Source organism: Dryobates pubescens, chromosome 2 (genome assembly GCF_014839835.1).
Source record: "Dryobates pubescens isolate bDryPub1 chromosome 2, bDryPub1.pri, whole genome shotgun sequence".
Lineage (NCBI taxonomy): Eukaryota > Metazoa > Chordata > Aves > Piciformes > Picidae > Dryobates > Dryobates pubescens.
In genome coordinates, this window is record NC_071613.1 from 10,868,734 (window position 1) to 10,895,775 (window position 27,042).

The window sequence follows — 27,042 nt, forward strand, 5'->3', positions numbered from 1 at the left end:
GTTTTATAGATTTTAAGTATGCATACAATTGACCTGGTATGATAGCTCTGGCAATACAATGTAGTCCTCTCCTCTGTAGTGCTGTAATTCCTGAGAGTCATAGTTCTGACTTTGCAAATAGCACTGCAGACTTAATTTTCAGAAGTGACTTCCATTTTTACATTCACAATTTTGCAATCACTGTAGCTGTGAGAACAGTGATATGCATTAAGGTAATTGATTGTGCTTTGAAATCAAGTAATCAAATGAGCATCAATTAAGCCTGCAAATGTTTGAAGCCACAGAAGTACAAGTAACATTATTCTTCCTTGCAAAGCTCTCAGCAAAATACACTAGGCAAAGCTGTGTCCTCTTCCTCACACCAAATATTTAGTGAATACATTTAAGATTCACACTGTGATAAATTAATTTAATACCTGAGGGGTCTACATGTGGTCTTTTTATGTTTCAGTATCTCACTTTATACTTAACAACCAAATCCAGCAAAAGGGTATATATTTTCTATGTACACAATGCTCAGCTTCTTCCATCTGACCCACCAAAGAGACCCTGAACATGAACAGAGATCTAGGCTCCCTGTGAGAGTATGGTAAATGTTAGGCATCTCTGGGCAGAATATAAAGAAACACACACATATTGCTGCCACCTACGTCTAGTTTATATGGTCAGTTTAAATGGAACTTTCAGGCCTATCTTTCCAGGCTTCCTGGAAATGCTTGTGCCATTCATAGCCTCCTATTCATGTATCTGCAGGAAGGCAGGTCACCACGCCTCTTCAGCAAACTTGGGTTTCTTCTCTTACAAAATGTAACATCAATTCCTTCAGGTTTAGAGCACTTACACAAATTTAACACCCTTCTTTGCCTGAAGGAATGAGAAGGTATTCCAGCTCCCTCTGTTATGGAGAGGCTATTGGACAAAACAGATAAATCACCCTGGATGCAGAAACATCTCTCCCCACATCCTGGTGGCCTGCCATACGTTTCAAGGCATAGCAGTGGGGTCACCAGTATGTTACAGAAGAAAGCAGCCATGGACACTAATTTACTTGTCTGTTGAGGTATGAAGGTGTGCCCTGAGAACATTTGTGAGACACACCTCTCAGGGGACTTAGAGGAACACTTTTAGTTCTAAAGTGAAATAAAACATAACTGGGATGCTATTCAGAGTAGTCAAAACAGACATTTCTGTGCAAGCAGTTTGCCACTGTAAATGGCTAAAGAAATTTTAAAGGCCCTTACAGAAATCCCAACAACACTAACTCCAGCACCTGGGTACAGGAAATTCCATGGTTAGAAGATGAGTAGAATTTCCCAGGATTGCCACTTTGGATTAAAGCAGATAAATTTCACCTAAATTCACACCTCACAATAATTAGAGTATCTTGGCAGAATCTAGCATAATTTAAAATTGTAGTATTATTATAATATATATTTCACTTAATCTCAGGTTACTTAACATTTAAATCAATATTTAAAAAATCCCAAATAAAGAATCCTAGCCATTTTCAATTACAAGAAAAAACAAACAAACAAACAAACAAATTGTTCTAGAATGACTCAACCTTAATCTGCAAATACCTTCTACTGCACGTAATGTTTGGTGTTTACTAATTCAAATGAAACTACCGGGAAAATCCCATCCCATAATATGTGTTGGCAGTAGTGTATCCTGAAATTGTAAACTCCTGAGGCACAAACCTGTCTATAAAACTCTTGCACATCTAAGGTGCTATAAAAATAACAATGCATTCAGTTTTACGCAATTTTCAACTAAAAATAAGTCAATCCTTTTTCTCTACCTTCCCTCCTCCACACGGTTACCACAGAATTTTTGTTCTGTTAGTGTAATATATATTTTTAATGCAAAATTTCAACAGGAACCATTTTTTATGGTCTACTAATAAACCCTTGAAAACAGGGATTTATAATGGAAACAGTGACGGACTCTTAACTACAGTGTATGCAACTGTAATAAAAAGAATTAATGTAGTCAATTTGTACTACTGTTCTCAGAACAAAAAAAACCTCTATTTCAACTGCAATCCTTTCAACAGCTGATTGGCAAGCCTGTCCATTTCTAGTCTGCAGTGTTGTCAGTTGTCTTCAACATGATAATGAGCCTGTCACCATATTCAAATAGCCCTGTGACAGCATGTTTTGTGAGCATGACGTCCACTGCAAAGGGTCTGTCAAAAAGCACCTTTCAGAAAATGAAAAGAGAATGCTTTTCTGATGATAAACCTAATTTCTTCATAGCTAAAAGAGTGAGATTTTCCATCTGATTTTGTCAGTGTTGTGTTGCAGTTGTGTCTTCAGAAAATCCTGTGTTCTGACGCATACATTTTTAAAGTTATCTGTAAAGACAAAGTGAGAAATAATAATCTTTTTTGAGTTCACTGGAGGCTTTGCGTAAGACTGAGGTACTGCTGGCTTTCCATCAAATTAAAACTGGAGTGGGGAGAGGGAATGGCATGGGAGGTTAGCTTGTTACCAGAAGCAAATAAGGCTCACAGTGAAGATCTCAAAGCCTACACACTTCATTCGTTAAGGCCTTCACTCTTTCCCAAACAGCCTATTAAAAAATGTCCCTTGCTCTGTGTGGTCCTAGTTAAGTAGGACCAGGTTGCATGAAATTTTCTGGTTTTCAGACCAAGAGGGGAGAACATAGACGCAAGCACAGCTCTCAAGTATGGTTACTGTTCGAGACTGTCATAGAAACTGCATCACTATGTTCTCCACGTTCAGCTGCAACCAGTGGCACCTGCCAGCTGCAGAAATTTTTACCAAGAGGAAAATTTAAAATATTTTGGCAAGGCAGTTTCCTTTGCACATGTGTAAGCATCTTCCATTAATAGTAACAGGAAATATACAGGTGCACTGAAATAGAGAGCTTTATTTTTTCCTGTTGACAAAAGCTGGCCTTCACCTTTTAGGATTCTTTTCTTCAGTAGCTGACTGAGGAATCCACATACAAAGGGAAGCTTTACAAAGACAAATAGAGACTCCCAAATCAACAAGCAATAATATTTTCCCTTTTTCAGTCATTGAGAAAGTGGTGGCAACGTCTAGACTTTGAAGTCCCAGGCTGAATGACACATTAACCTCAGAGCAGGAGGTCCGCTTCCAGCTGTGCCTCTAACACCAAATGTGGTTTTTACTAAGCAGCTCTTGTTCTCTTTGCCTTAGGTTAAAAACTGTAAAATGGGAATATTACTGCCTACATCACAGGAGTGCTCTAAAAATAAAAATTCTCTGAAACATTTGTTGACACCTTCACTACAGAAAAATCATGTTGCACACGCCCAGTGCTCTTCAGAGTTATTAAACAGGTTTGCTTCCTTAAGTATCTGCAAAAAACTCCAGCCAATCTTTAGTGCTAAAATATCAAACATGCAGATTGCCTCTGACAACTACGGCCTAGTAATAAAATGAAGGTTTTCAGGCAGGTAAGAACATGAGGTTGATAGTCACATAAAGCTACCTGCCTGAATCTGGTGGAATTTCTTGTGAGGGTAGAGACAGTGAGATACTACAGGCGTGAAGGTGCAACTTACCTTCATCACCTTCAGCATTTGCCTTTATAAGGACATGAACTGCTTTTGTCTTGAAACCTTCATCTTTTTTCTTCTCTTGACACACATGAACAAATTTAATACCCATGTTCATTTTGCCTATAATTCATTATTAAAATTATGAGTGAATAAGGAATTGGATTAATTCATGTCTAACAAGCTGAAACAAGACAATTTTACTGACAGTCTTTTCTTTTGTTGTTGTTAGTAAGAGAACTTTACAGAGAGGAGCTGTGTTTTAAATTTGAGATACACAACATGGTATTCCACACATGATAGTGTACTCCAATAGACCTGTAACTGAATAAATTGCAAAGAAAGGATTTTTAAACATCTAAGTGAAGGTAACTAAGCATTACGCAGCTTTAGACAGTACAAGTGGACAATCAGCATTAAACATGACTGATTTTTAAATTCTTCTTTGCTCAGCTGGAGGGAAGTATTACAAGGCCAAAAAACAGAGCAGCGGACAGCTGGCTTTGTGCAGTACCAGTTCTCTGCCTCAATTTCAAGCCATTCATTTCTTTGGGAGGAAAAAAAAAAAAAAAAAAAGAAAAGCGAAAGAAAGGGGGAGGGGGGAAGGGGGAGGAAATTAAAAATCTAAACTGGGCCATACAAATGTACACAACCAGCTTGGGTCTCTGGGACTTTCATTGTCTCAGGGAGTGGTCACCATCCTGAATCCTCATTACAGTTGAAGAGATGCTTGAACAGCATTGAAATGAATGCAAACCATTTGTGCAATCTTCTGCGCCCACTATCTCCAAATGAAGGCAGGCATTGCATAATCCAGGCAGCCAGAGCTCCTGACAGGTGGATGATTTATGCTCATAGTCGGAAGAATCTAAGAGCCTGCAGAGGACACAGCATGAGCAAGGTGGTGGCGAGACAGATGCTCTCAGTGGGCTTGCAGAGGCTGGCAGGCTCCAGCTAGTTCAGGTGCAACTTGAACACTTTAGTACTGAACTCATATTGCCTAGATTCCAGCACAGCAAGATACCATTTACAATATTATGTACAGTAGATATACTATCAAACCTATCTGTGTGCTATTTAGCTCTATTTGTGTATATACACACTAAATATATATATGCATATATATTCTTCTATTTGCACTTCAACTTAACGGTGTTTTAGTTCACTTTGTGCATGCATATTCTCCATTGAGAAAGAAAGGGCAGATTAGGACAAATCCTGCATTGTTACAGCCATGCAGCATAAGTGAAACCATCAGAGCTGAACAGATGTAAGTGGGGGAAGAACTTGGCTTCCGCTTCCAGAGAACCAGGATAGATCTGCAATACTGAAAAACCTTTCACTGTTTTATGAGTGTTTGAAAGCTGGGAAAGAAAATGTTCAGAGGCAAGGTGAAAACAGCCACAGGTCCAAATGTACTGGGGTATTCTAGTCAGTATGTGTCTGTAAAGCACAAGCAATGCTCTGTAGAAAATGCATAATATTAGCAAAATATAATAAAAATTACACTCGTGTCATGTGCTTCTTTAATCTTTCAATGGAATGAGTGCTTCTGTTTAGATATTCTTATGTCCAAAAATCCCATCCAAAGGTGCAATACCATTTTCAGTCATGTTCCAAAAGTGTCTGTATCAATGTTGGGGGTCTGAACTTTCCCTCCTGTTTTCTAAGCAAAAGACTGGCCCATTAAAAACAAAAAAGCAAACCACCAACAAACAAGATATTATATTCATCTGTGTCACTCAACTATATGTTAATTAATTTTTAATACAAAAGGTGAAGCCAGAACTAAATTATCCTTACTTAAGCATATTAACAAAATGAGAAAAATCACCTGCCTCATGTCAAAACCACAACATTTTCTGCTCAAACCTGTCACTTAATTAAGTTTGTAGTTTTGAGGGGCAACCAAAGAGTTAAAGCATTCAAATGTGCACACTGCAGGTTATCTGGGTTGAATCTGGGACTTTGCTGACTCTCAACTGCTTTCCACTTTAACAGATGGGGTCAAAGGTGGAACTGCAGATGAGAATTAAAGACACATACATCCCTTTAATCAGATAACACATTCAAAGACTTGCAAATTCCCAAGAAGCCACTTTACAGGCACGTGTCATGGGCTATTCCATAAAGGGGGAGGGAGCTGTGGAGAGGAGGGAAAGAGGACTTATTTCAGCTAACCAGTATTAAAAAAGGCAGAAAATTAGAGAAAACAAACGGGAACAAAATGGGATGGATTGCTAACATTCAGAACGCTTTCTGATTGCACACATGTCCCTAGAGAGGGACTCCAATGTTTGAAGCTTTCACATTCTGCATCCAAATGCTTTTTCTAACTTCATTAAGCAGCCGTGTTTAAGAATACTTCATAACAAGTATTTTAATTAGAGATGAGCTGAAGTATCTTGCCAGTATGGGTTTCTCCTGTAATACCAGGATGCCCGGGAGGAAATACATTCAGTCAGCCTGACTAATACTCACAAAATAGTGGAGGTCAGGTAATGAGAACCTCAAGAAATTAATGATTCCCTCTCCCACCTGACCAGAAAAAGACTGCCTGGAGGATCCATGCTTGCAGCAACTCTTTTCTCATCAGCATTCTTCTAATACCACAGTTGTGGTATGAAGAGGGAAAAGAATAGGAAATCACGAAAATGGAGAAAAGGAGAAAAAGAAGAATCTTATGTCATCTTAGCTACTCTGTGGCTTTGTTTTCTGATTGCTGTGTTCTTTTGCATCTCACATAAAACCAAGCAATTGGGCATGTGGCACACTCTCTGTCAGACAAAAAGCATTAGCAAAGACTACGCTTGTGTACATCCGACTCAAAGGTGTTCCAACTTCTCTTTTTGATTGAAACACCACCAGAGATTTGTATTTTGAGGTGATGCTCTAGAGAGCTACTGAAAAAGAGGAGCCTTTATAATGAGATCATTACACTCAGAGCTTCCCTTCTCAGCATGATCCTTCACCTGAGGTACAAATTCACACACTAGTGTATCTTTGAGCAAAATTTCACAAGAACAATACATTTAAAATGGTATTTTAAAACATCTTTTAAAAGGTAAACATCCATTTTCCTGCTTTGTTATTTTGCATTTTAACTTGTCATGTAATTGAAGACTCAAAACTGTTCATTAATGGTTTAATAGGGAAGCTGGTAAATGGCTTTGAAACTTAAAAATCAGCTTGGAGTAAGACCTCTCCTAACATCAGTAATCACAAGCAGGTACTCTCAATTTGGATCCAAAGTATATTTATGCATCTTTTACATCACCTTATCACAACTGGTTCCACAAAATCTTCACAAGTGCAGTAGTTCCAGTGACTTATGATAAATACATTCCTTTTCCCACGTTTCAGTGGATAACCCTTGAGACTGAACACATGACATCTAAGGTGCCTGTTTTTTAAGCTTCCATTGAATCCCAGTGAATACAAAATGAGATAGCACTCAGAAAATGTAGACACTGGACACCATTGTAAACCGAATCTGGCAAGCTGTCATGAAAAGCAACATGTGGCTGTACAACTGTTTAACAAATGATATAAGACCAATCTGCTGATTGATTCAGACCACAACGAAAGACTTGGCCTGTGTGGAAAGCCTTTCTTCAGTCAGCCACCCAGCAGACCGACAAGGAGCATTAGAAAGAGACAAAGAACAGTGGTGATGCAATAAACAATTTTGATATGGTTGACTAAAAATACCCAGAACAGCACTGCCGTATGGGCTACCTCTTGGCTAGAAAAAGGGAAGGAAAGAACAAGACAAAAGACTAGGATGTTGGTCTTTTATTATTTGTTGATTCCTAGGGTGTGCATGTGCTCAGCATGCAGCAAGTTCCCAACATTCTCTCTTGTTAGTCAAGCAGTTTTGCTGCAAAACATACAGCACACCAAGAATTCTGCCACTGAGGGCGCAGACTGGAGTTAAGCTGATTATAGAATGGTATCACGCAGACTTTCCTTTAGAAAGTGTTTTTATTTTTATAAGTTAACTATTTTAACAATTAACTGCTTTAACATGGACTGCAATAAGATCCTATGTAAGCAAGCTGTACAGTGTTGATTTTGGATCTACAGTTTTGCTAAAACTGTAAATCAAATTGACATCTAGTGTTATACCTGATGATCCCAAGAAGTAAAACCAGATGCTTATGAAGAGAAAAATAGATAAACATATTAACTTTGTTGGAACAATAAAAAGCAAACAAGAAAATATTGATAGATTCAGTAGGTGCATATATTAAACATAGCTTGTGTTTGACTTTCTCCAGAATCATTAATCTAATAAAAGACTATTGAGGCTTAAAATAAAGCTGTTTTCCATTTATAAAGATTAATAGCTATATTAAATCACCATTATGAGGGAAACAGACTACCCCCATAGTTTCCCATTTCTGTCTTATAAATACTCAAAGAAAAGAAAAAGAAAGGAATTTTTTTTTAAAGGCTGATTAGATGAGATCTATTACTAGAATAGAATATAGAATATAGAATACATAGAATAAACCAGGTTGGAAGAGACCTTCAAGGTCATCGCGTCCAACCCATCAACCAATCCAACACCACCCAAACAACTAACCCACGGCACCAAGCACCCCATCAAGTCTTCTCCTGAAAACCTCCAGTGATGGCGACTCCACCACCTCCCCAGGCAGCCCATTCCAATGGGCAATCACTCTTTCTGTATAGAACTTTTTCCTAACATCTAGCCTGAACCTCCCCTGGCACAGCCTGAGACTGTGTCCTCTAATAGCTAATGAGCTTGGCAATATTTGACAAAGACAATCCACTGCTGAAGACAACATTTATTTCAGATTTCAGCTTGTTGACTTCCAACCACAAGAGCCACATTGCAAGCTGCAAATGAAACCATATTCCAGCCTCACACAGTAACTCAGTGAACAGAGGTGACAAAGATTCACCATGGGTAAAAACACCTCCAGCTTAAAAAGGGGTATGACTGACCAAAGAGAAGACTGTGGCGTAGTTACATTAATGTCTCATGAAACTATGCTGATTTGGCCATTTTTTTTGTAGGCCAGCAGAGCTGTAGAAGAAGGATAGCACCATATGAGATCAGAGGTACTTTTATGCTTCCCTACATGCTTATTTCTTTGCCTGAGTGATGAGGCCCATGAGAGTTCCTGAACCTCCAAGCTCTTCAGTGTTAGGTCCATCCCAAGCAGTCTGCCTGTACAGCTGCCACGTAAGTTCTATTTAGGAGCACCTACATCATTTCAGCGCATCACCACAAATAATTTTAACACACATCTTGTCATTTCCACTAAGATTTTGCAAAGTAAAGGTCTTATTAAGGAGATGCAAGTGCTGCCCAAGTAAGGCCTAAGTAAACTACAAGAAGGGGTGGACTGCAATATGGCATTTTAGAGATATGCATATGTGCACTGCTAAATACACCTTCTGTATGAGATGCTAAGCCTACTGCACTCAAGCAGGTAATGTGCAAATATCTGCACAGAAGAAACAGAGAAAAGTAAAGAATACAAATGCCATTAATGACACTCTTTACAAAATGACTCCTATTTAATATGGGGCAGGACCCATGGATAAGAATTCAAGCACTCTGCAATAAATGGCAGTGCCATATTGATGTATGTGTTTATGGGTGGCAGAGACTGAGAATGAAAGGCAGCTATTTGTCTGGGAGCTCATGGGAAAAGATGCCGTATCATACACAGTCCTACATCCTTCAGACTTACCCCTGCTTTCCCTTACCACTTATATTGCTGTCACTGTACTTCCAGTGCATAAGCAAATGTTCACAGGGGCTAAATCCACTAAATACCCTTTCTTTTTTTTTTTTTTTAAATGCAAAAATAACTTTTAGAAAATTAGAGAAGTAGTGCTTCCTTATTTTAGGATCAAAAGAAGAAATATGACCAATGAAGATGTCCAGTGAACAACCTCAAACTATACTAATATTTTCTCATCATAAAGTGATTTTTTAATGGTATTCCAATTTAAGTACACCTGTGAATCTACAGAACCTACTCCTTCCAATTCTGACCTAAAGTAAAAGGTAGAGTATGGCACTAAGAAAAATAGTGTAGATTTTAATCCCATTGAAAATCTTGCTAATTCACTATTTTTCATACCAAAAGTACAAAGCGACTGCAGTCTGAATGCACTCTTCACTCATGCTTCCCTGACCATGCAAACAGCTGCAGACACTGGGATTCTCACCAGTGACAACTGTGGGAGTAGAATCAAGCCCAAAGATCTAATCTCAAGGAAGCTGCAGATGAGTGAGCCAGTGAACAGCTTTGACCCCAGATCTGCAGATGCTAACATCACAAAAGTACATTCACAGGTCTGTGGAAAGTCAGAAAACCTAAATCATTCTCGAACACAGACAAAATAATTACATACTGCTTTCTCTACATTCAACTCATACCACCTTTTTAATGAAAATGGAGTATGTGCATAAAGGGACAACTGCAGAAAGAAATTGTATTCAGAAAGAAAGAAAATTTGTTAAAGGACTAAGTGCACCGAATTGCTGAGACTTCTCTGTTTCATTCCCAATGTGTTTATGAGGACCAAAAACTGCTCAGAGGCAGCACATAAACCAGAGTAGCACAATACTGCAATACAAGCACCGTGAGAACTTCTCAGGAGGCTGACAGCTGGTCTTAGCTGTAGGTATTGTCAGGTGATTTCTAAATCCAGAAAGAATAACCACATCTTTTTTTGTCCATTTTTTAATGGACAAACAGAAATGCTAGTTGCTTGAGCTCACTATAAACGCTAACCTGCACTTGAACAGTTTGTCCTTCCTCATCAGTTACAGCGACTGGATAGTCATGAACCATGTTTTAGGGCAGACAAATTGGGCTGTCAGTTCTAATGTGTGAACTGGGCTATCAGGACACATTTTGGTTAGGAGGAAAGAGGCCTACTTATGGACACCAACAACAGTTAGAGATTAGATTCTGTTGTTACCAAGGAGATTTAACAGGCCCCAGTATATATATTAAAACCAAGCACAGTTTGACTGGAAGAAAGAAAAGGAGAGCAAATGGGAACAGAGAAAGAAAAGAAGGGAAGGAGAAAATAAAAGACAGGAGAAAGGAGAAATTGAAGGAAGGGGAGAAGTTGGGAGGGCAGAAAAGTGTAGAACTGGAACATGTGAGAGAATAAAAAGATGAAACAAGAGGGTGGGAATGAAGGGGGAAAGGAGAGAAGAGGATTGCAATGGAAACCAAACTTCCTTGTAAGACATTGAAACATGGGAAAGAGTTGATATTCAGAAAACACTTCAGCAGAAGATGCACTGTTATCTCTTGATGTTGTAAAGCAGAAGATGTGTTTAATATCCTGCATTAATGAAGGAGCTCCTTAAGTGTAATATTACAATAGAGAGCACAAGAAATATCACCAAGGTCAATGCTGCTCTATTAACTGTCATTCTGCACAGAAATATTTTCTTTGAATGCCATTAATGCTTTCTCCTTTCTGTTGTTCTAATTTCTGAAGGCAGCAGAAACTAAAACTTCCTCCACAATAATTCCTGTTTTCTTCTTGGCAGACTAATGGTATTAGACTTGCGAGAGAAATTTACCTTGGCAATGTCTTATGCACAGGCCTCTTCAAAGGAGATGTTGTTAGGAGGAATGCTATTAAGGAGGCTTTTTCACCAGCCTCAAAACATAGGTGATAACACATTTTTAGTTATAAAGAAGATTGCTTAGTTTTATTTATTATTCTGAGAAAGAATCCATTAATCTGCTTCTGTGCATATCATGCATCTGTTTATGTAAGAGTCAACTCAAGCTGCCTGTTCTCCTGGTTGTATTTAGATTCATTTTCATAGATTGTCCAAACCAGAAAGGATCAATATGATAATTTAATCCGATCTGCTGATTAACACAAGACAAAGATGTTTATATGGTAATCTTTGCATAATAAACGCACTAATTTATGCTTTAAAAAACACATACCTCATTTCAAAATGCATTCTTATGTTTGAATTAAGCGTGAGGCTGAAACACTTCAGAGAACCCAAATTTTAGCATGTTAAACCAAATTTAACTAATGTGTAATAATCTTCTGGTTCATTACATGTGACCATCTAAAATGTTCCAACATTTTAAAAAATGTCAGCAATTGTTTTTATTAAGATCAGTGCTGAAGGGAAGAACTTAAAACTACAGAATTTCTTTACACACAAGGCAGGTTCTGACTACTGCCCTAACACTGCCCTAGAGATGCTGAAGTTTAAAAGAAAAAGAAAAAAACACCCTAAATAATGAATGTGAAGTGTTAAGGGCTACTCAGTGAGGAGAGTATGTACAGCATGCTAACTGTACTACTATGATGGGAAGGGTTACACTAATGTCAGCATTGCCAGATGACAAGCTTGGAGAGTTTCTATTAATTTTTTAGAGCCCGAATGATGACTAGCATACCAGCAATAGTAAAGATTCATGGACATGAAAAGGTATAGTGCTGATTTCCCCATGGCACAGGTTGCTAAACTTGCCAAATGGACAGCCGTCTCTAGTAACTGTACCAGTTTCCATCAATACTTTGGGAGGATGTGGCCACCCATTTTTTATAGCTGGACCAAGTAAGCTGAAATTCTGTCGCTCTGTCTATTCTAACTGGGCACAAAGTGACTGATGCTAATTTGTAAAGGTCATCCATTCATAAGGAAAATGAAAGCATACTTATGTGAACCAATCCAAATTTTCTGCTATTTCATTATGGTATAATTTACTTTTCAAATAAATTTGCTGCCTTATGTGTCACCCACTTAGGAACTTCACCCACTACAAACAACCCATAGAAAATTCTGAAAACATCCAGATATGAGAGATGAGAGATATGGGGGAGATACTGTGGTGTCAACAGTCCTGTAAGAAGTATGAACTAGCACTGCTAAGAACTGAGAGCTGAGGATGCAATATTTCAGATGGTCTGAAAGCTGTGTTAGTGCCACTCAATAGATTCCCCTCTGAACTTTAATTTTTAACCTTGTTACAACACAGGGACAGATAAAACAGCAGCTATGGCTTTGTCTCCATGGAGAAAATTGAAACATATGGAATAACATCTTGGAAAAATAGTTATATGAACATTGGATCTGAAATGAAAAGTAATTCTATTTTAGAATAATTACTCCAGAGTAATTATTTCACACAGACAGCTATTCTGAGCAAGATCTGTGGTACAATAAACTTGGAGTAATATCTTCTGTCACATACATATGCTAGTAAGTAGTCTCATAGATAGTATTAAAAGACATATAGTACTAATGGAAGACTAAAAGTAGTCAACTAGTTTGACTACCAATAAAAAAACCCCATCATATTACATTACCTATGATTTCCCATATCAACTTACACAGATTTACAGTTTTAGCTTCTGCCCCATGATTTATAAACTGGTAAGAATCTTGATCTAGAGAATATGTATAGAAATTCCCCACTCTATTCTGTATTACATGTGACTAGAAATCCAACTCCCTCCCAGGGTCTGACCCCAAGACATGCCCCCAAAATTCTAACACTAGGTCTCTTGCAGATATGCTGGGTGAAAAGCACTGTTACCTTCCCACAATAATGATATAACATGCAGCTGTCATAAGAGAAGCCACCCTATGTATTTGCTTTAAGTGGTTTTTGAACCTTGCCCTAAAAGCTAACACAAAACTCTGATCTTTTTCCAGGCACTGTTTTTTATCATGATTTTCATATGACAATTCAAAAAATGGCAATGCAACAAACTCTTTGCAAATTTGAAGAGAAGCACAATGTCTGATAATTGTTTCACTTATAATTGTATTTTCAAATTGTGTAAGGAAAATGTCTACAAGAAAAAAATCCCCACTAATAGGATAAGGTTTCTGGAGAAGATGCACACTGGCAGAATGTGCAGAAGTTCTTGTAAAGAATATGATGCTCCTCTCAAAGCTGCTTAAACTTGATTTTATTTCAGGTCTGCGACTAAATTTTTTTTGTAAATAGATTTAGGCTGTCAATTTCCAGGCATGCTGTGCCATCAGCGTGTAGAGACTGCTGTGACAAACGTGGAGGCTGCTGCAGCAAATTTTATTATAAACTGGTAATTGAATTGAACAGGTTTACATTTGAATAGATTTACTGCAGCATGATCTCTGACATGCTGCACAGGACTGAAATCCTTGTCTGTACATAAAGAAACATTTAAGATACAACAGGAATTATTTCAGCTCAGTTTAAGTCCCTGCTAATCAATAAATTTACACTACTCCACACATGAAATAAGTGTATCACCTTCATTCTGTGCATAAAGGATGTGGTGAAAGCCAAAAACTAAGGTCCAGACTTTCCCATAGGTAAAAAACAACAGCACCTGCCTCCAAAACTACCTTCCAACAACAGAAAAAAAACCAAATTCTCCTTTCCAAGGACAGTCCTAAAAGGAATCAGTATAGTTTCAAAAGTAAAAGTGGCCACTAAAGTGGGAAAGAAAACAAAATGCCCACATAGGTTCTGGTTCTTTTAAGTTTTCCTGTTGGATAGTAGATATGTAATACTTGAAAAGAAGGCAAGTCAACTCTGCCCTAGATGAAAAGGCTCAATAATTAAAAATAAGGAAAAGTCTTACTGTGTTTCAACAGAAAAATACACAGTGAGAGCAGGAGAACTATGATGTGCCAGGAGTGAGGCTAGCAAAGGAACCTTCTTTTCAAAAGAATTATTTTATCATTGCAGAACTTTCAGGAAAAGGTGTGTACTTTAAGGGAAGACAATTTATGAAATTCTGATTAAGAAAACTTGTGGGATTCAGTTTTTTTCCATGGACAATGATCATGCATGGAAAAAAGCTGATTTGCAGTGTGTATCTGAATTGTCTAACTAGTAAAATGCATAATTTCTGTGCACCATTTTGGTAGCTGCAATACTTACTAATTTGTAGAAATACCAATTCCTCACACAGTCCAGAAGCTGCACACAGAATAGATTTTTAAATATGTATGTTAAAGGATGTGTAATGGTACCCTCAACATTCGAAAGGAACCGGTCTAAATCAGTTTCCCTGTGTGTACTCCTGATAGAACTGTTTTGTTTCCAAATAAGTTGCCCAATGTATCAGTGTACTTGGTTACTAGTGATACAGGATCTTAACTTACTTAAAAAGATATGAAGAAGCACAGTACTTTTTCAAAGGGTGCCATCCTCAGATATTTCTTTCTTTCTACAGTTTATCTAAGCATCATACTTCAACCATTAAGTAACTGCTCCTAGTGGTCAGTTATATGAGGATTTTGGCAAGAACCCACTCATTACCACTGTAAGTGAGGGTCAAATCCTGCCATTCTTACTGAGGCAAAATCCCCATTGAATCTGACAGGAGTTTTGCTCAAGTAAGACTAAGGACAGCAGGATTTGGCTCACAGGATCATAGCATCTGCCAAAGCAGTTGCACAGAACAAGGTTTATTCTTAGCAAGTATAATCCAATAAGAATATGTCTGTAGGTGCGTGATAGGCCTAATTTGGCCATCATCTCTCCAATGCTCTGTGTTGTTCTTGGATTTTACTCTGATAGCTGTATACTTAAACTTGTTTTAAATGAACATGAAACAACTTGCAAAAATCAACTGTCTCTTAAAGCTGACTTTTTAAGAACCAACAAAGCAAAACTGCACAGGACTGTTTTAAGTGGTCGCTTAACACAAAGTACTCTCCACTTGAGACAGTATTCAGCAAACATTTCACTAATTTTATTTCAAAAGGTTGCCTGGCTCAGAAGTCCATGACATCTTCTGTTACTCCTTCTTGGTGGCAACAGTGCACTATGGTAATTATGTATATATGGCACATAAAAACATGGGTTTGCATGTACATTAACAACAGAAGTGCATAGATGGTGACCAAGACTTAAAGAATTGCCTCTTTCTGTAACACGGGATCACAGGATGTCAGGGGTTGGAAGGGACCCGAAGAGATCATCAAGTCCAACCCCCCTGCCAGAGCAGGACCATAAAATCTAGCTCAGGTCACAGAAGACCATATCCAGATGGGCCTTGAATGTCTCCACAGAAGGAGATTCCACAACCTCTCTGGGAGCCTGTTTCCAGTGGTCTGTAACCCTTACAGTAAAGAAGTTCCCCCTTGGGTTGAGGTGAAACCTCTTATGCTGCAGTTTACATCCATTGCTCCTCATTCTATCACAGGGAACAAGTGAGAGGCCCCTCCCTCCTGACCCCCATCCCTCAGATATTTATAAACATTTATTAAATGTGAACATAGATGGATCAGGTTCCAAGTGAGATAGTACTGTTTCTTGGAGACATTTTCTTATATTTACCTGTTATTGAGTATCTTCTAAACATAACTGATGAATTAAAACACTCAACATATACTTACAGTGAGGGTCAAGGGCTCTCACATGCTTTTTAAAGAAAAAAAGGTGAATTCTAATCTTCAGTACACCAATATTTACTCCAGTGTAGTTACAGTAACTTCAGTAGACATACTTAATATTTATACTTGTTTAATTGAGAAGTAACCCTTTTTAATTTGCCCTGATAAAATGAAAAGTTGAGTAAAAATAGGTAAAAGGAGGCACAGTGTGTTTCTGCTGGGACAGAGTAACAGTGGATAAGGAATGGAGGAAAGAAATCTCTGAGAGTTCATGATGTTAAAGTGTTAAGAGAAATGAGAGGATATATTCTGATGATTGTTCTATTAGTTACCTACAGCAGGAGAGTGAATGCTTGACGTATATTTTGCTGTACTACACATAGTTAGGAATATTTCAGAGAAGAACTCTATGTAGATATAATTCCATAGCTCAGAAAGAGATTGTCAGGAAAGGCAAGTATGCATGAACATTGCCTTTACAACAGCTGATTAGAACACTCACCGCTCTCTCTTCTTTCCTGATTGCCCTACAATTGTTGCATGTGTTTGCCAAGAGATGCATATTGACAGTCTTACCTTCTTTCAGCATGCCAACTTTTAGACACTTCATGAAGCGGCAGGCTTGGCAGGACTTGCGTCTGCGCTTTGTGATTTCACATTCATTCGTTGCTGGGCAGCTGTATTCTATGTTACCTGTAACAGAAGTACAGAGTATTCAGCATTGCTGACTGACCAACGCAATGGATTTATGAGGCACTCACACAATTGCTGTTATGTTTAATTTGGGAACATTGAGAAGTAAGCAGTGCTATTGACAGGAAACACCTTCCAAATAAAAATTAAAAGCTGAGTTAAAGGATGAGGTTTTTTGAATTCTTTTTTACATCAAGACAGCTATATATGAATAAATAAATAAAAATAGAGAGATAGATATACACAAAACCACAATTACTGTGAGTCTGTGTCTGGCTCCATACATGGCCCTTTGTAAAATCCTTCATGTAGGTTTTTCCTGCTGGTAGAAGGAGGAAATTTTTCATTTATTATCTGTACCAAGCCACATGCTTAGGTTCCTAGCCTAAGTGCTCCTCATTTCCTTTTTTTCCCGCCTATTATCAGTCCTTCTCTGTTTAGAATACCAAAAAAGAGAGTGTTGTGCTTTTTTGAACAATCAGTTTTAACAGGTCCAACAGAGGTTCACCTTTCTCCTTCCAGCAAGGCTCACCAGCTGCTACCACCATATCTAGCACATTCTGCTGCTCCCAGGTCAGATCTCTCAGCCTTCTCTCTATGAAGAGAGTTCTTGTACTGAGAGATATTAAAACAAGATCATTCATATGAAGTTGTCAGAATTAAGGAAAATTGGGAGGTGCTTGCCTCTGCCACTCCCAGCTCCCCTTAAGGCCTGGAACCAGCTAAATCCTTAAATGTGAACTCTTCTGAGTAAAGCAGTGTCTCCATTTTTTTGTTGTTGTTTTGATACTGCTCAGGACATAACTATCCTCAAAAACAATTTTAAAGAGCCTGAAAATGAATGGACAAAATACATATATGGGTAATCTGCTTTATATTTTTTAAAATCACATCTTTGGGTAACCAAGTCCAAATGGGAGAACATCTGTTCTCCTTTGCCCTAGTACCACTGTACTTTTCATAAAACAGCTTAGCTCAGCTTATTCACCTGCCCAGCAGTGCATCCTATTGCCCATGACTACATTCAGTATGACAGACTTTGCAGCAGTCAGAAGTTTCACCAGGAAACTGACTTTTAAATAAAGTATCTTCCCCATCAGCCTGTCACATCTTGCTTTAAAGGTATTTCTTTATTTTCTAACCCTTTCCCCCTGTGATTAAGTGCATTAGTATCTTAATGAAAATGCATTCTGTTTATTGCCCTCTTGGGAAGCAAGAGGTCATCACACCAAATGCATAAATTGTCATCAGAGACAGTCCAAGCATAATTGCAATTTTGCTGCTCCATGTTTGCTGCACTCAGGGTCCATCAAAGTCCCCTGAAACATGTGCAGGTTCTGATAATTAGCATACAGTCTGCCTGGGACCACAGCATTGATGAAATATTTCAGAGTTAATCACACTTTGTAAACACTGATTTATATTGACTACCTTTCTCCAGACTGATGTCTCCTCATTAAATATCACATTAGTGGATTGCAGGATTGCACAAAGACTCAAATGCTCAGCAACTGCTAATTCAACAGGAACTAATACTTAAACCACTTACATCTATTGAAAATTGGTTAAGTATTTATGATAAAGGAGGTCTGCATGGTGCATATATATTCTGCCAATACGACCAGCATACTTTGCACAATCCTTTCAGGCCTTTGTGAGCTTTCTTCCTCCTCAACACTGCTGCCTGACTCACTCAGCAATGCTGGCAAGTAAAACAGATCCTAGTATGTCTGAATGCTAATGGATCTTGTTGACAAAACTCAATCTTCACTTTAGCCCTCTACCCACCCCTCTGCCCCTGAGAAGAGAGCTATTTTGCAAACTGAAGGATACAGAAGATAAGAAATTTAGCACAATAGGTTCTGCAAAACTTCTTTCTGATAGGCATTAGCAAAGTTAGGAAATAATATTTCTGGAAGGATATATAGGAAAGGATGGTAAGAGCAAGCTTGAAAAACAAGATTCACATCATCCTCTCATATTCTAATGATGCATTCTTAGTGAGGCACTACCACTACACAGAGAGAGATCTTCAAAGCCTTTCACAAATTGTATCTAATTAACTTCAACATATTATAGTATCAAATGTATTACCATCTCTATTAAAAAAAAAAAAAAAAGAAAGAGGGAATCAGGAATGCTTTGCAGAAGATCAAAGATATCTTTGCAGAAGGTCAGAAACGATCTCGATCAAAACCAAGATCAAGATTACAACATAGAACTTCAAGCATCAAATCTTTGTGCCAAGGCAAGTGGAGAGCTCCCACTACAGCCAGAGCCCGTCTGCAAAGGCACAGCTGACAAAGGTACAGATGTCAATGCCAAAAAGTAATATTCAAAACCAAAAAAAATGTAAACAAGATAATTTCCTTCCATAAGTAGACACATCTTAATCATACTCTGACATTTCAGTTTGGTGCAAAATCCTATTAAACACGGCAAGGGGCTGTAGTGTGCAGCACACTACACACAATGTAATGTGCTTCCTGCTAATTTTTGCCATCTAAAGAACTCTAAAATGAGCTACTATTCTAATCACTTCGATTCCAGTATTCTAGCTTAAGAGGGGGAATCATCTATCCATTTAGACTGCTTTACTTTAATTAATTATATCTTGGCAGCAGATGTTCATTCTTATTTTTTGATGTGAGAAAATAAACTTGGAACATCTTGGAAAGAGTTCCTCCAATGAACTTGGTGAAGTTAGAGCAACTGGATCTAATTTGGTGCAGCAGAGATCCACATCTTATCAATGGCCATAGCTGCTTTCCTTGAAATGCTTCAGTGTTTTAGAGTATGGCTAAACCACACACAAGTTCAAGAAAACTACCATTTTTGCCACCACTTCACATAGGAAAGCAGTATTTTCTCAAATATCCCCACAGATAGACTTCATTTCTGTCAATAAGCTTTCGTTAACGAAACCAACAGAACCAAACAAAACACCAAAAAAGCCACAAAAAAACCCCAACACCCCACTCATGGAATTTTGCAGTAGACCTGGATATGTGCCATACTCAAAATGCATTTTACCTAGCACTGTAAATATTAGTGGATATGTTTTCAGGAGAAACCTGTATTTACTGCACACTGGAGGTCATTAGAGCTCTCATAAATTCTTATTTACTTCTACACACTAAATGCAAAACCCCAGAAATTAATTCCAGTAAGTGTTTGGAAATCTGTACAGTTTCATAGGTACACTACATCCATTCAAGATGCTCGGATCTGCATTTTATTTCATTGAGGAAGATTCAGAAAGAAGCTCTATCATTTAACTTGTCCACCGCATAATGCAGTGGGGGGAAATAACGACATGCACCAGGACAGGTTAAAGGCTGCCCTGCTGGAAAGCAGCTCCATGGAGAAAGACCTTGGAGTGCTGGTGGACAGCAAGTTCTCCATAGAACAACAATGTGCCCTTGTGGCAAAGAGACCCAATGGTATCCTGGGATGCATCAAGAAGTGTGTCCAGCAGGTCTAAGGAAGTCCTTCTACCTCTCTACTCTGCCCTTGTGAGACCACACCTGGAACACTGTGTTCAGTTTTGGGCTCCCCAGTTCAAGAAACTGCTGGAGAGAATCCAACAGAGAGCCATGAGGATGATTAGGGGACTTGAGCATCTCCCCTATGAAGAGAGACTGAGATCCCTGGGGCTATTTAGTCTTGAGAAGAGAAGACTGAAAGGGGATCTCATCAATGTGTATAAATATCTGAGGAGTGGGTGTCAACTTGGATGGGGCCAAGCTCTTTTCAGTGGTGCACAGGAATAAGACAAGGAACAATGGGTTCACACTTGAACATAGAAGATTTCACCTCAACATGAGGAGAAACTTCCTTACAGTGAGGGTGACAGAGCCCTGGAGCAGGCTGCCCAGGGAGGTTGTGGAATCTCCTTCTCTGAAGACTTTTAAAACCCATCTGGATGCAGTCCTGTGCGGTCTACCCTAAGTGATCCTGCTTTGGCAGGGAGGATGGACCCAATGATCTCTGGAGGTCCCTTCTAACCTCTAATATACTGTGATAATGCTTGAGGCTGAAATTGGACATCCAGGAAGAGTATAAGTTGAGTTTGCCCAGTCCTGTCAACAGTTGGAGAGGTAGCTGTGTTATACAGCGAACAAAATCAACACGGCAGCTCTGAGTCTTTAAACTGGGCTGACAAGACTGATCGAGCAATTTATAATATCTCCTGGCTGGTTTTCAGAAAGGACTGGGCACTGATTACTTATTTCAGAGTCTTCTGTACAATTAGTTTGCAGGCAATATAATTTTCCCACTTACTCCTTAATAGAATCGTGCAGCTAGCTGGCTGATAGAATAACAGCATATATGTAAAGCTCCTGCCTGAAGTGCCAGGGGATAATTTGTATATTCCTTTCAGTAGCATAATGGACTTTTACAGTTTGGCAGTTAAAGGCCTGAGTAATTTAAATTAGTATGACGTTTGAAAATAAAAATATATGTCAAATCTTCCCTTCCCAAACACATTGCCCTGTGCAATAATAATACGGGGACTTATAATAATAATAAGGGGACTTATGCCAGCCTGAGTTTCTTTTCTCTACTCATGCACTGAGGAATGTTTATTTAAAACAGTTTGGCTTCTTTACTAATTTGCTGAATTTTACTTTTATAAAGATATGGGCCTATCAAGATCAACTGTCTCACTAAAAATATGATGTCATTACACCTTAAGATAGCAGGGGAATGCTAAAACTTACACTGCACATCCAGCTCTCTGGATTTAGATGCTTCAGACTGTCAGATCTTTACACACAGGTCAAGGGAGAGCGGCCCAAGATACTATTTTTTTCATCTCAGAGATGAATGAGATGTGGAGTCATAGTCATGCTACTATCTTAACAGTACCAAGACTTACTCAATGGCTTTACAGGACAAGAAATTGATTTGACTTAGCCAAGCTTCTTGAGATAATTTTGGCTGTTTCTTACACAGAATTGACAACAGCACTCAACAGAACAGGAGTGAGAACCTTGACAAAGAGGCCACTGAAAGCCCTGGGGCTTATCCCAAATGAAGTCACTGTCATCAACAGTTACAACTTTAGAACCTCACAGATAGTAGTGAGAGTGAGAAGGTGCCTCTGGAAACTGACTCCAGTCTGCAGGCCTGGAAGAAATAGGAGTCTCTCTTTCAGAAATAATAATAAGAATAGAATCTGCAGACAGAAATTCTTAGCAGAAGCTTTATTTCCCTTTTCACACTGTGACATTTGATATTATAACACTAAAGATCTAAAAGAATTGCTATGAGCTATTGGGATATGCTCTGAAAATCTGTGGACAAGTAAAAGACATGAAGACATGAGATACAGCATGAAAATGTACTTTGAAAGAGTAGCCATAAGCCACTTACAAAAACAGGAGGAATGCTGCAGATATCAGCATTGAAGATTCTACTGTGTGGGAATGTAGGTCCAGGAGGGAAAAAAAAAGTGGGGGAGGAGGGGTTAATTATTCCTCCAATGTAATAATTTTGTGCTATAATCAGATCATTAAACTCTGTTTCAGTATTTACATTCAATAATGCCCCATTTTTCTCCAAAACCCTCTCTGAGCTTCTGTAACCTAGTATCTTTTTTTCATCAAAAACTTGTATTTAAATAGTAAGTGTCCTTATTATACTTAATAAAGGCTACTGCATCACCGGATTAAAGTCATTCTGCAGTAAGGTTCACCCCAGATACCACCTTCACACTCTGTTTTCCTGGGTGACAGACCTGAAGAAATACACCTGATTGTCTCTGGACTGGCATGCATGAAAACGCTAGAAAATTAAAAGTAGCCAGGATTACAGCCATAGGTCTCCTGGGAATTAATAAAAGAGGAATCTTAGGAGAAGAGACCGGAGAATCTAAACCAAAAACAGACAGCAAATTGGTGTATGTTAGTCCCTTGATATGTAATCCAATCAGAACAGAACAGTTCCTGAGAAACTGAGAAGCAGGTGCTGTTGGAAATAAAGAATAACAGGCAAACTTACGAAGTCCCAGATAAACTTAAAAATGTATTTGATGTTTATAGGTCTTAGCAAGCCTGAAGTGAGGAACATTATTTCCAGTTCTTGCAGACCGCTTCTTTCATTACAGTCAAAACTCAACTGAATTTAAGTATGAGCAAATATTTTCACAAGTAAATGTACTCTTATCAATAAGGTTTCAGAAACTGTATCAGTTTGGCATGAGGTTGGATTTGAACCTTACTGAATCCAGTTTTTGTTGACAAGTATTTAGATGGATTCACCTGATAATGAAGATAGCTCTATGAACTATAGACCTATGAATTCTACTATGTATCATCTGGAGCTGATTAAGTCTTAAAGTTGACTGTATTCAGTTTTTCATGCAGATGAATTCAGAATCAATACTGCACACACAAAGTTAAAGAACATTTCAAAACTTGGTTCCTTAATGTCTGAAGTATTTTTGTTTTTAGGATGATAGGAGCATGTATGAAGAATTATGGTTACATCTGTGTTGCTTCTGTTGCCTTGTCTGTTACAGTAAGAAGCTCGGGGAAGCAGCTAGATTTTCAATAACTCTACAGTGTCGGATGATATTTGACAGACAGACACAACCAGCTTAAAACTACATTTTAAATTAAATCATTATGTTGAATTTCTTAAAATAAGCCAATATTCTATGTTACTGAACTATTATATATATAAAAAAACATTTTAGAAGCATGAAATATATTTCTTTTATTCCTAGAAAGCAACATGAATGGAGATTTAAAATGAAATGGAAAGGTGATGCTGGTTGGTCTGACAGCACTTCTTCATCAGCTTCTAACCTTAGGTAGATGGGTTACCAGCATCATAAAACCCACCATAATTTTTAATATAAGACTGATGTTAGGGGATGCTGAATGACACCTCTAAGTTCCCAACTACCATTGATTCCCACTAGAATCAACTTCTTGATCTTCAACAGAAATGAAGGGCATTTAGGTCACCTCAAGAAGGAATCAACACTTTGAAGACACAAATAGAATAAAGCTCCTGCTGCCTGGGTGTCATTGAAGTGCTGTCTAAATCAGAAAGACTGACCCATCTACATTTTGTCCCTACTGGTATCTTATCTAGGTCAATTTCGATACATCTTACAAAGGCAGCATGGAAAAGCGTAATTGTTTGCTTATGAGCACACAGAACATCCCAGTCTGTAAAGCTGCAAATAAAATTACTTTAACAGCAGCAAAAAAAGTCATTAAACATGTTATAAAAACATTAACATAAATAACTTGCTAGCTGAAATTTCACATCTCTAGTTTCAAACTAGACAGAATTTCCAAGGTCATCTAGAAGCTTTCAGAGATGCCTATAACAACCAGAGATCCAGAACTAATTATGATGGCATTGATACATACCCTTGTACTAGTACCACTGCTGGGTCTGAAGTAGCCATGCACAAACTAGGATGTTCATTCTTACTACCTAATATTCTAAACATAGCATTTAATTTACAAGGCTGGAAGGAAAGCAGATAGAAAAAAAAACATAGAACCATCCATGTACCTTTGAACTTCACTCTGGTTCTTGGATATCATCATGCTTATATTTTGTTGTCTCATCTTGTTTGGCTGCCATAGTTACATGACATTATGACAGGATTAAAAGGTGTGTTAGAAGGCATTAAAAAACACTTGCATGCTAGTTTGGCTGGCCCATAAGCACAGAGAAATCGGGGGGAAAGGGAAGATATCTATCATTGCGTGCTTAAAATATTCTTTGAAAGAAATGCTGATGCACAGACTTTCACTTATATAAGGAAGGTGAATGATTTAATCAGTTAATGATGGATTCAGGTGACATTTAGTCCTAGGTTCACTGGAGGGCTGCCATCTTTGCACCAGAGCCAAGGTGCACAGACTACTGCACCAAGAATCAAGTCCACCCTATCTTGTTATAAAAAATTATAATCTTAGCTACTGTAAAGATGCTGAAAAGCCATAAAATCTTACTTAATTTGCTTTTTCTTCCTGCACAAAAATGATCTGTAGCATTATGGGAGTCAGCTTTGAGTGATGCAAATTAACCTTTGGAAGCCACTTTGGTCATGTGCAACTTTGAACAAACTTCATGCTGCCCATTTTAAATGTCACCGTATCTGGATTTACATAGCTAGTTCTAACTTTCCTTAAAAAAAAAACCAAAAACGGAAACAAAACTATAAACTGTTTGCACATTTACACATCAAATTAGATCAGTAATGGGTAAACACTCTAAGGAAGGTTGAAAAACCTGAACACTGAACGAATTAAAAATAACTCTGAGTAACAAAAAAGTGACCAAAGTACAAAGCAGTTTAATCTAGCTCCTAGTTCGGGCAGGCTTTGAAGACTATATTACTGCAGAACTGCAGAGTTGGAGGCTTTTAGGTGATCACCATAAAAGGAGATAGCCAGCTTGGTCTAGTTCAAATAATGACCCAAAACACAACTTTATTCCCAGGATAGAATATTTCCTTTTTGTATTAGGAGACATGATCAGAAAACAACTCTCAGGGATAAAGCTCTTAAAAGAGACAGTGAGGATATGATTGTAGAGCTGCTGCCTATCTATTGCTTTACTCTGCATAGAAACAGAAAATTGATGACTTAATACTGTTGATCCAACACTTTTTCCTTAAAAAATAAACATGTTAATTAAATAAAAAAGCCAAGAACTATGAGGACTACTGAATGCAAACTATTTTAGCTTTTGTGGTGAAAATTCAAACACTGTCCAAGGAAATAATAAGTAAGCTCTGGCACTTTTGCAACAAGCCCTAACAGGAAAGTAACATCAATACCTCGGCTTTTCACTGCTAGTTTAAAGAGTCCAAAGATGAGACTCCTGAAGATCTGGAAGGAAGTAAGAAAGTTGTCTATATGCAGGTAATTTTTTTAGTAAGATGAAAGATAAATAAAACAAAATAGTAAGCTGTCTGAACCAGTAAGTTCTGTCATCCTTCTACTGAAAGCAAGAATACTATTCCAATCCACTTGCAGAAATATTTAAGCTATAACACTAATTACATATTACTAATGCAAAATGTGTACTTACTAGTCTTTATGATAACTGAGCAAATAAAAATGATAAGAAATATATTTACACTAAATATTCACTATAAAATATCTAGTAAGTACAAGACCTCTGTGGTGAACACAAGACTTTGCACCCAGCTGACAACTGTAAAGTCTTTTTTTTCCTCCTTTTAATGAAAGCTTGGCATTTTTAAGATAATACAGTGCACAGCAAAAACTGTGGAGAGATCCTAAAAATCAATGGATCTCTAACTATTTTTAGATGTTGCTATTTTCTCCTGTCCCTGATGTTAAGCCAGTTTTGGGGAGATTTGGCTGTGTATGTGTTTCTGTGAGACATTTGCAATCAGCCACCATGTAAATTATACCAGAAGCAAACTGAGAGCTGCAGCTGAATGAGTGCTAGGCTGAGCAGAGAGAACATCCAGTTCCCTCATTCCTTGTATGCCACAAAAAGGGGCAGAATATCATTAGATGACCTAAGAAGATATCAATTACTTATAAAGAGATGGGTTTTTTTGGTGAGGTTTGGGTTTTTAGCCAGGTACTTTCTTGGTTTTAATTTTTTTCTACTATTATTGATTTTTATCATAATCTTTTCATTCTTTACCACAGCCCAAAATGTATTTCTGCACAGTGTTAAAAACACCTATCAAAAAACCTTGTAATTCAAGACAGGTTTCACTGGATTTCTCTACTTTTAAGAAAATTAGCAGGAACTGCAAGAAGCAGGAAGAAGAGCAGAAATCTGTCAGCCAGGAATGGATGTTTTTTTTAAACTCAATTGCTGTCATCTGAAAGGGAATGAGAATCTCCATTAGCCTTAAAAACAGGTGTATACTCCATTAGATCAAAATTCATCTTGTGTAAGGCACTACTAGGTATCCTGTGATTCATTCCACTTCTGTCTTATGTAAGATGCTGGTGGTGTGCTGTCTCTCTGAACAGCTGCCTGTGACTTTCACTTACTGAGATTTCAAAAGACTCCTTTGAAATGGAAAGAATGGAAAGACTCCCATTGACTTAGTGGAAAGGACATCAGGCCTGACATGAACACAAGATGTGCTTCATAATCTAACTTTATCAGCTCAGTCTTCCTTTCACTGAACTCAGGGCAGCTTTGCCCATGACTTCAACAGGAGCAACATACTTAGGTACTCCAAGTCTGACCTAATTTAGTAAATGACAAATGATAAGAAAGGTTTGAGGAGTCAAAGTTCTTTTCCACTGAATCTACAATTAAGTACCTGTCACAATTAATTATTAGCATTTAAGATAAGTAATTCTTTGAAACAAGACATATTATCCTTATAATATGCACAGTTACAATATTTGACTCTTAAGTAATCTAGTTTACTATTCTGCAT

General features: G+C 38.0%; 1 protein-coding gene across 14 annotated transcripts in view; it reads right to left on the reverse strand.

The window, feature by feature from the left end:
- ESRRG (estrogen related receptor gamma) overlaps window positions 1-27,042 on the reverse strand; it is a 412,676-nt gene that overhangs the window by 101,652 nt on the left and 283,982 nt on the right. For all 14 annotated transcript variants that reach the window (XM_054170053.1, XM_054170113.1, XM_054170100.1 and 11 more), the window contains one exon: window positions 16,509-16,625. In XM_054170053.1, the coding sequence (XP_054026028.1) occupies window positions 16,509-16,625 (117 nt within the window). The remainder of the gene's footprint in view (window positions 1-16,508; window positions 16,626-27,042) is intronic.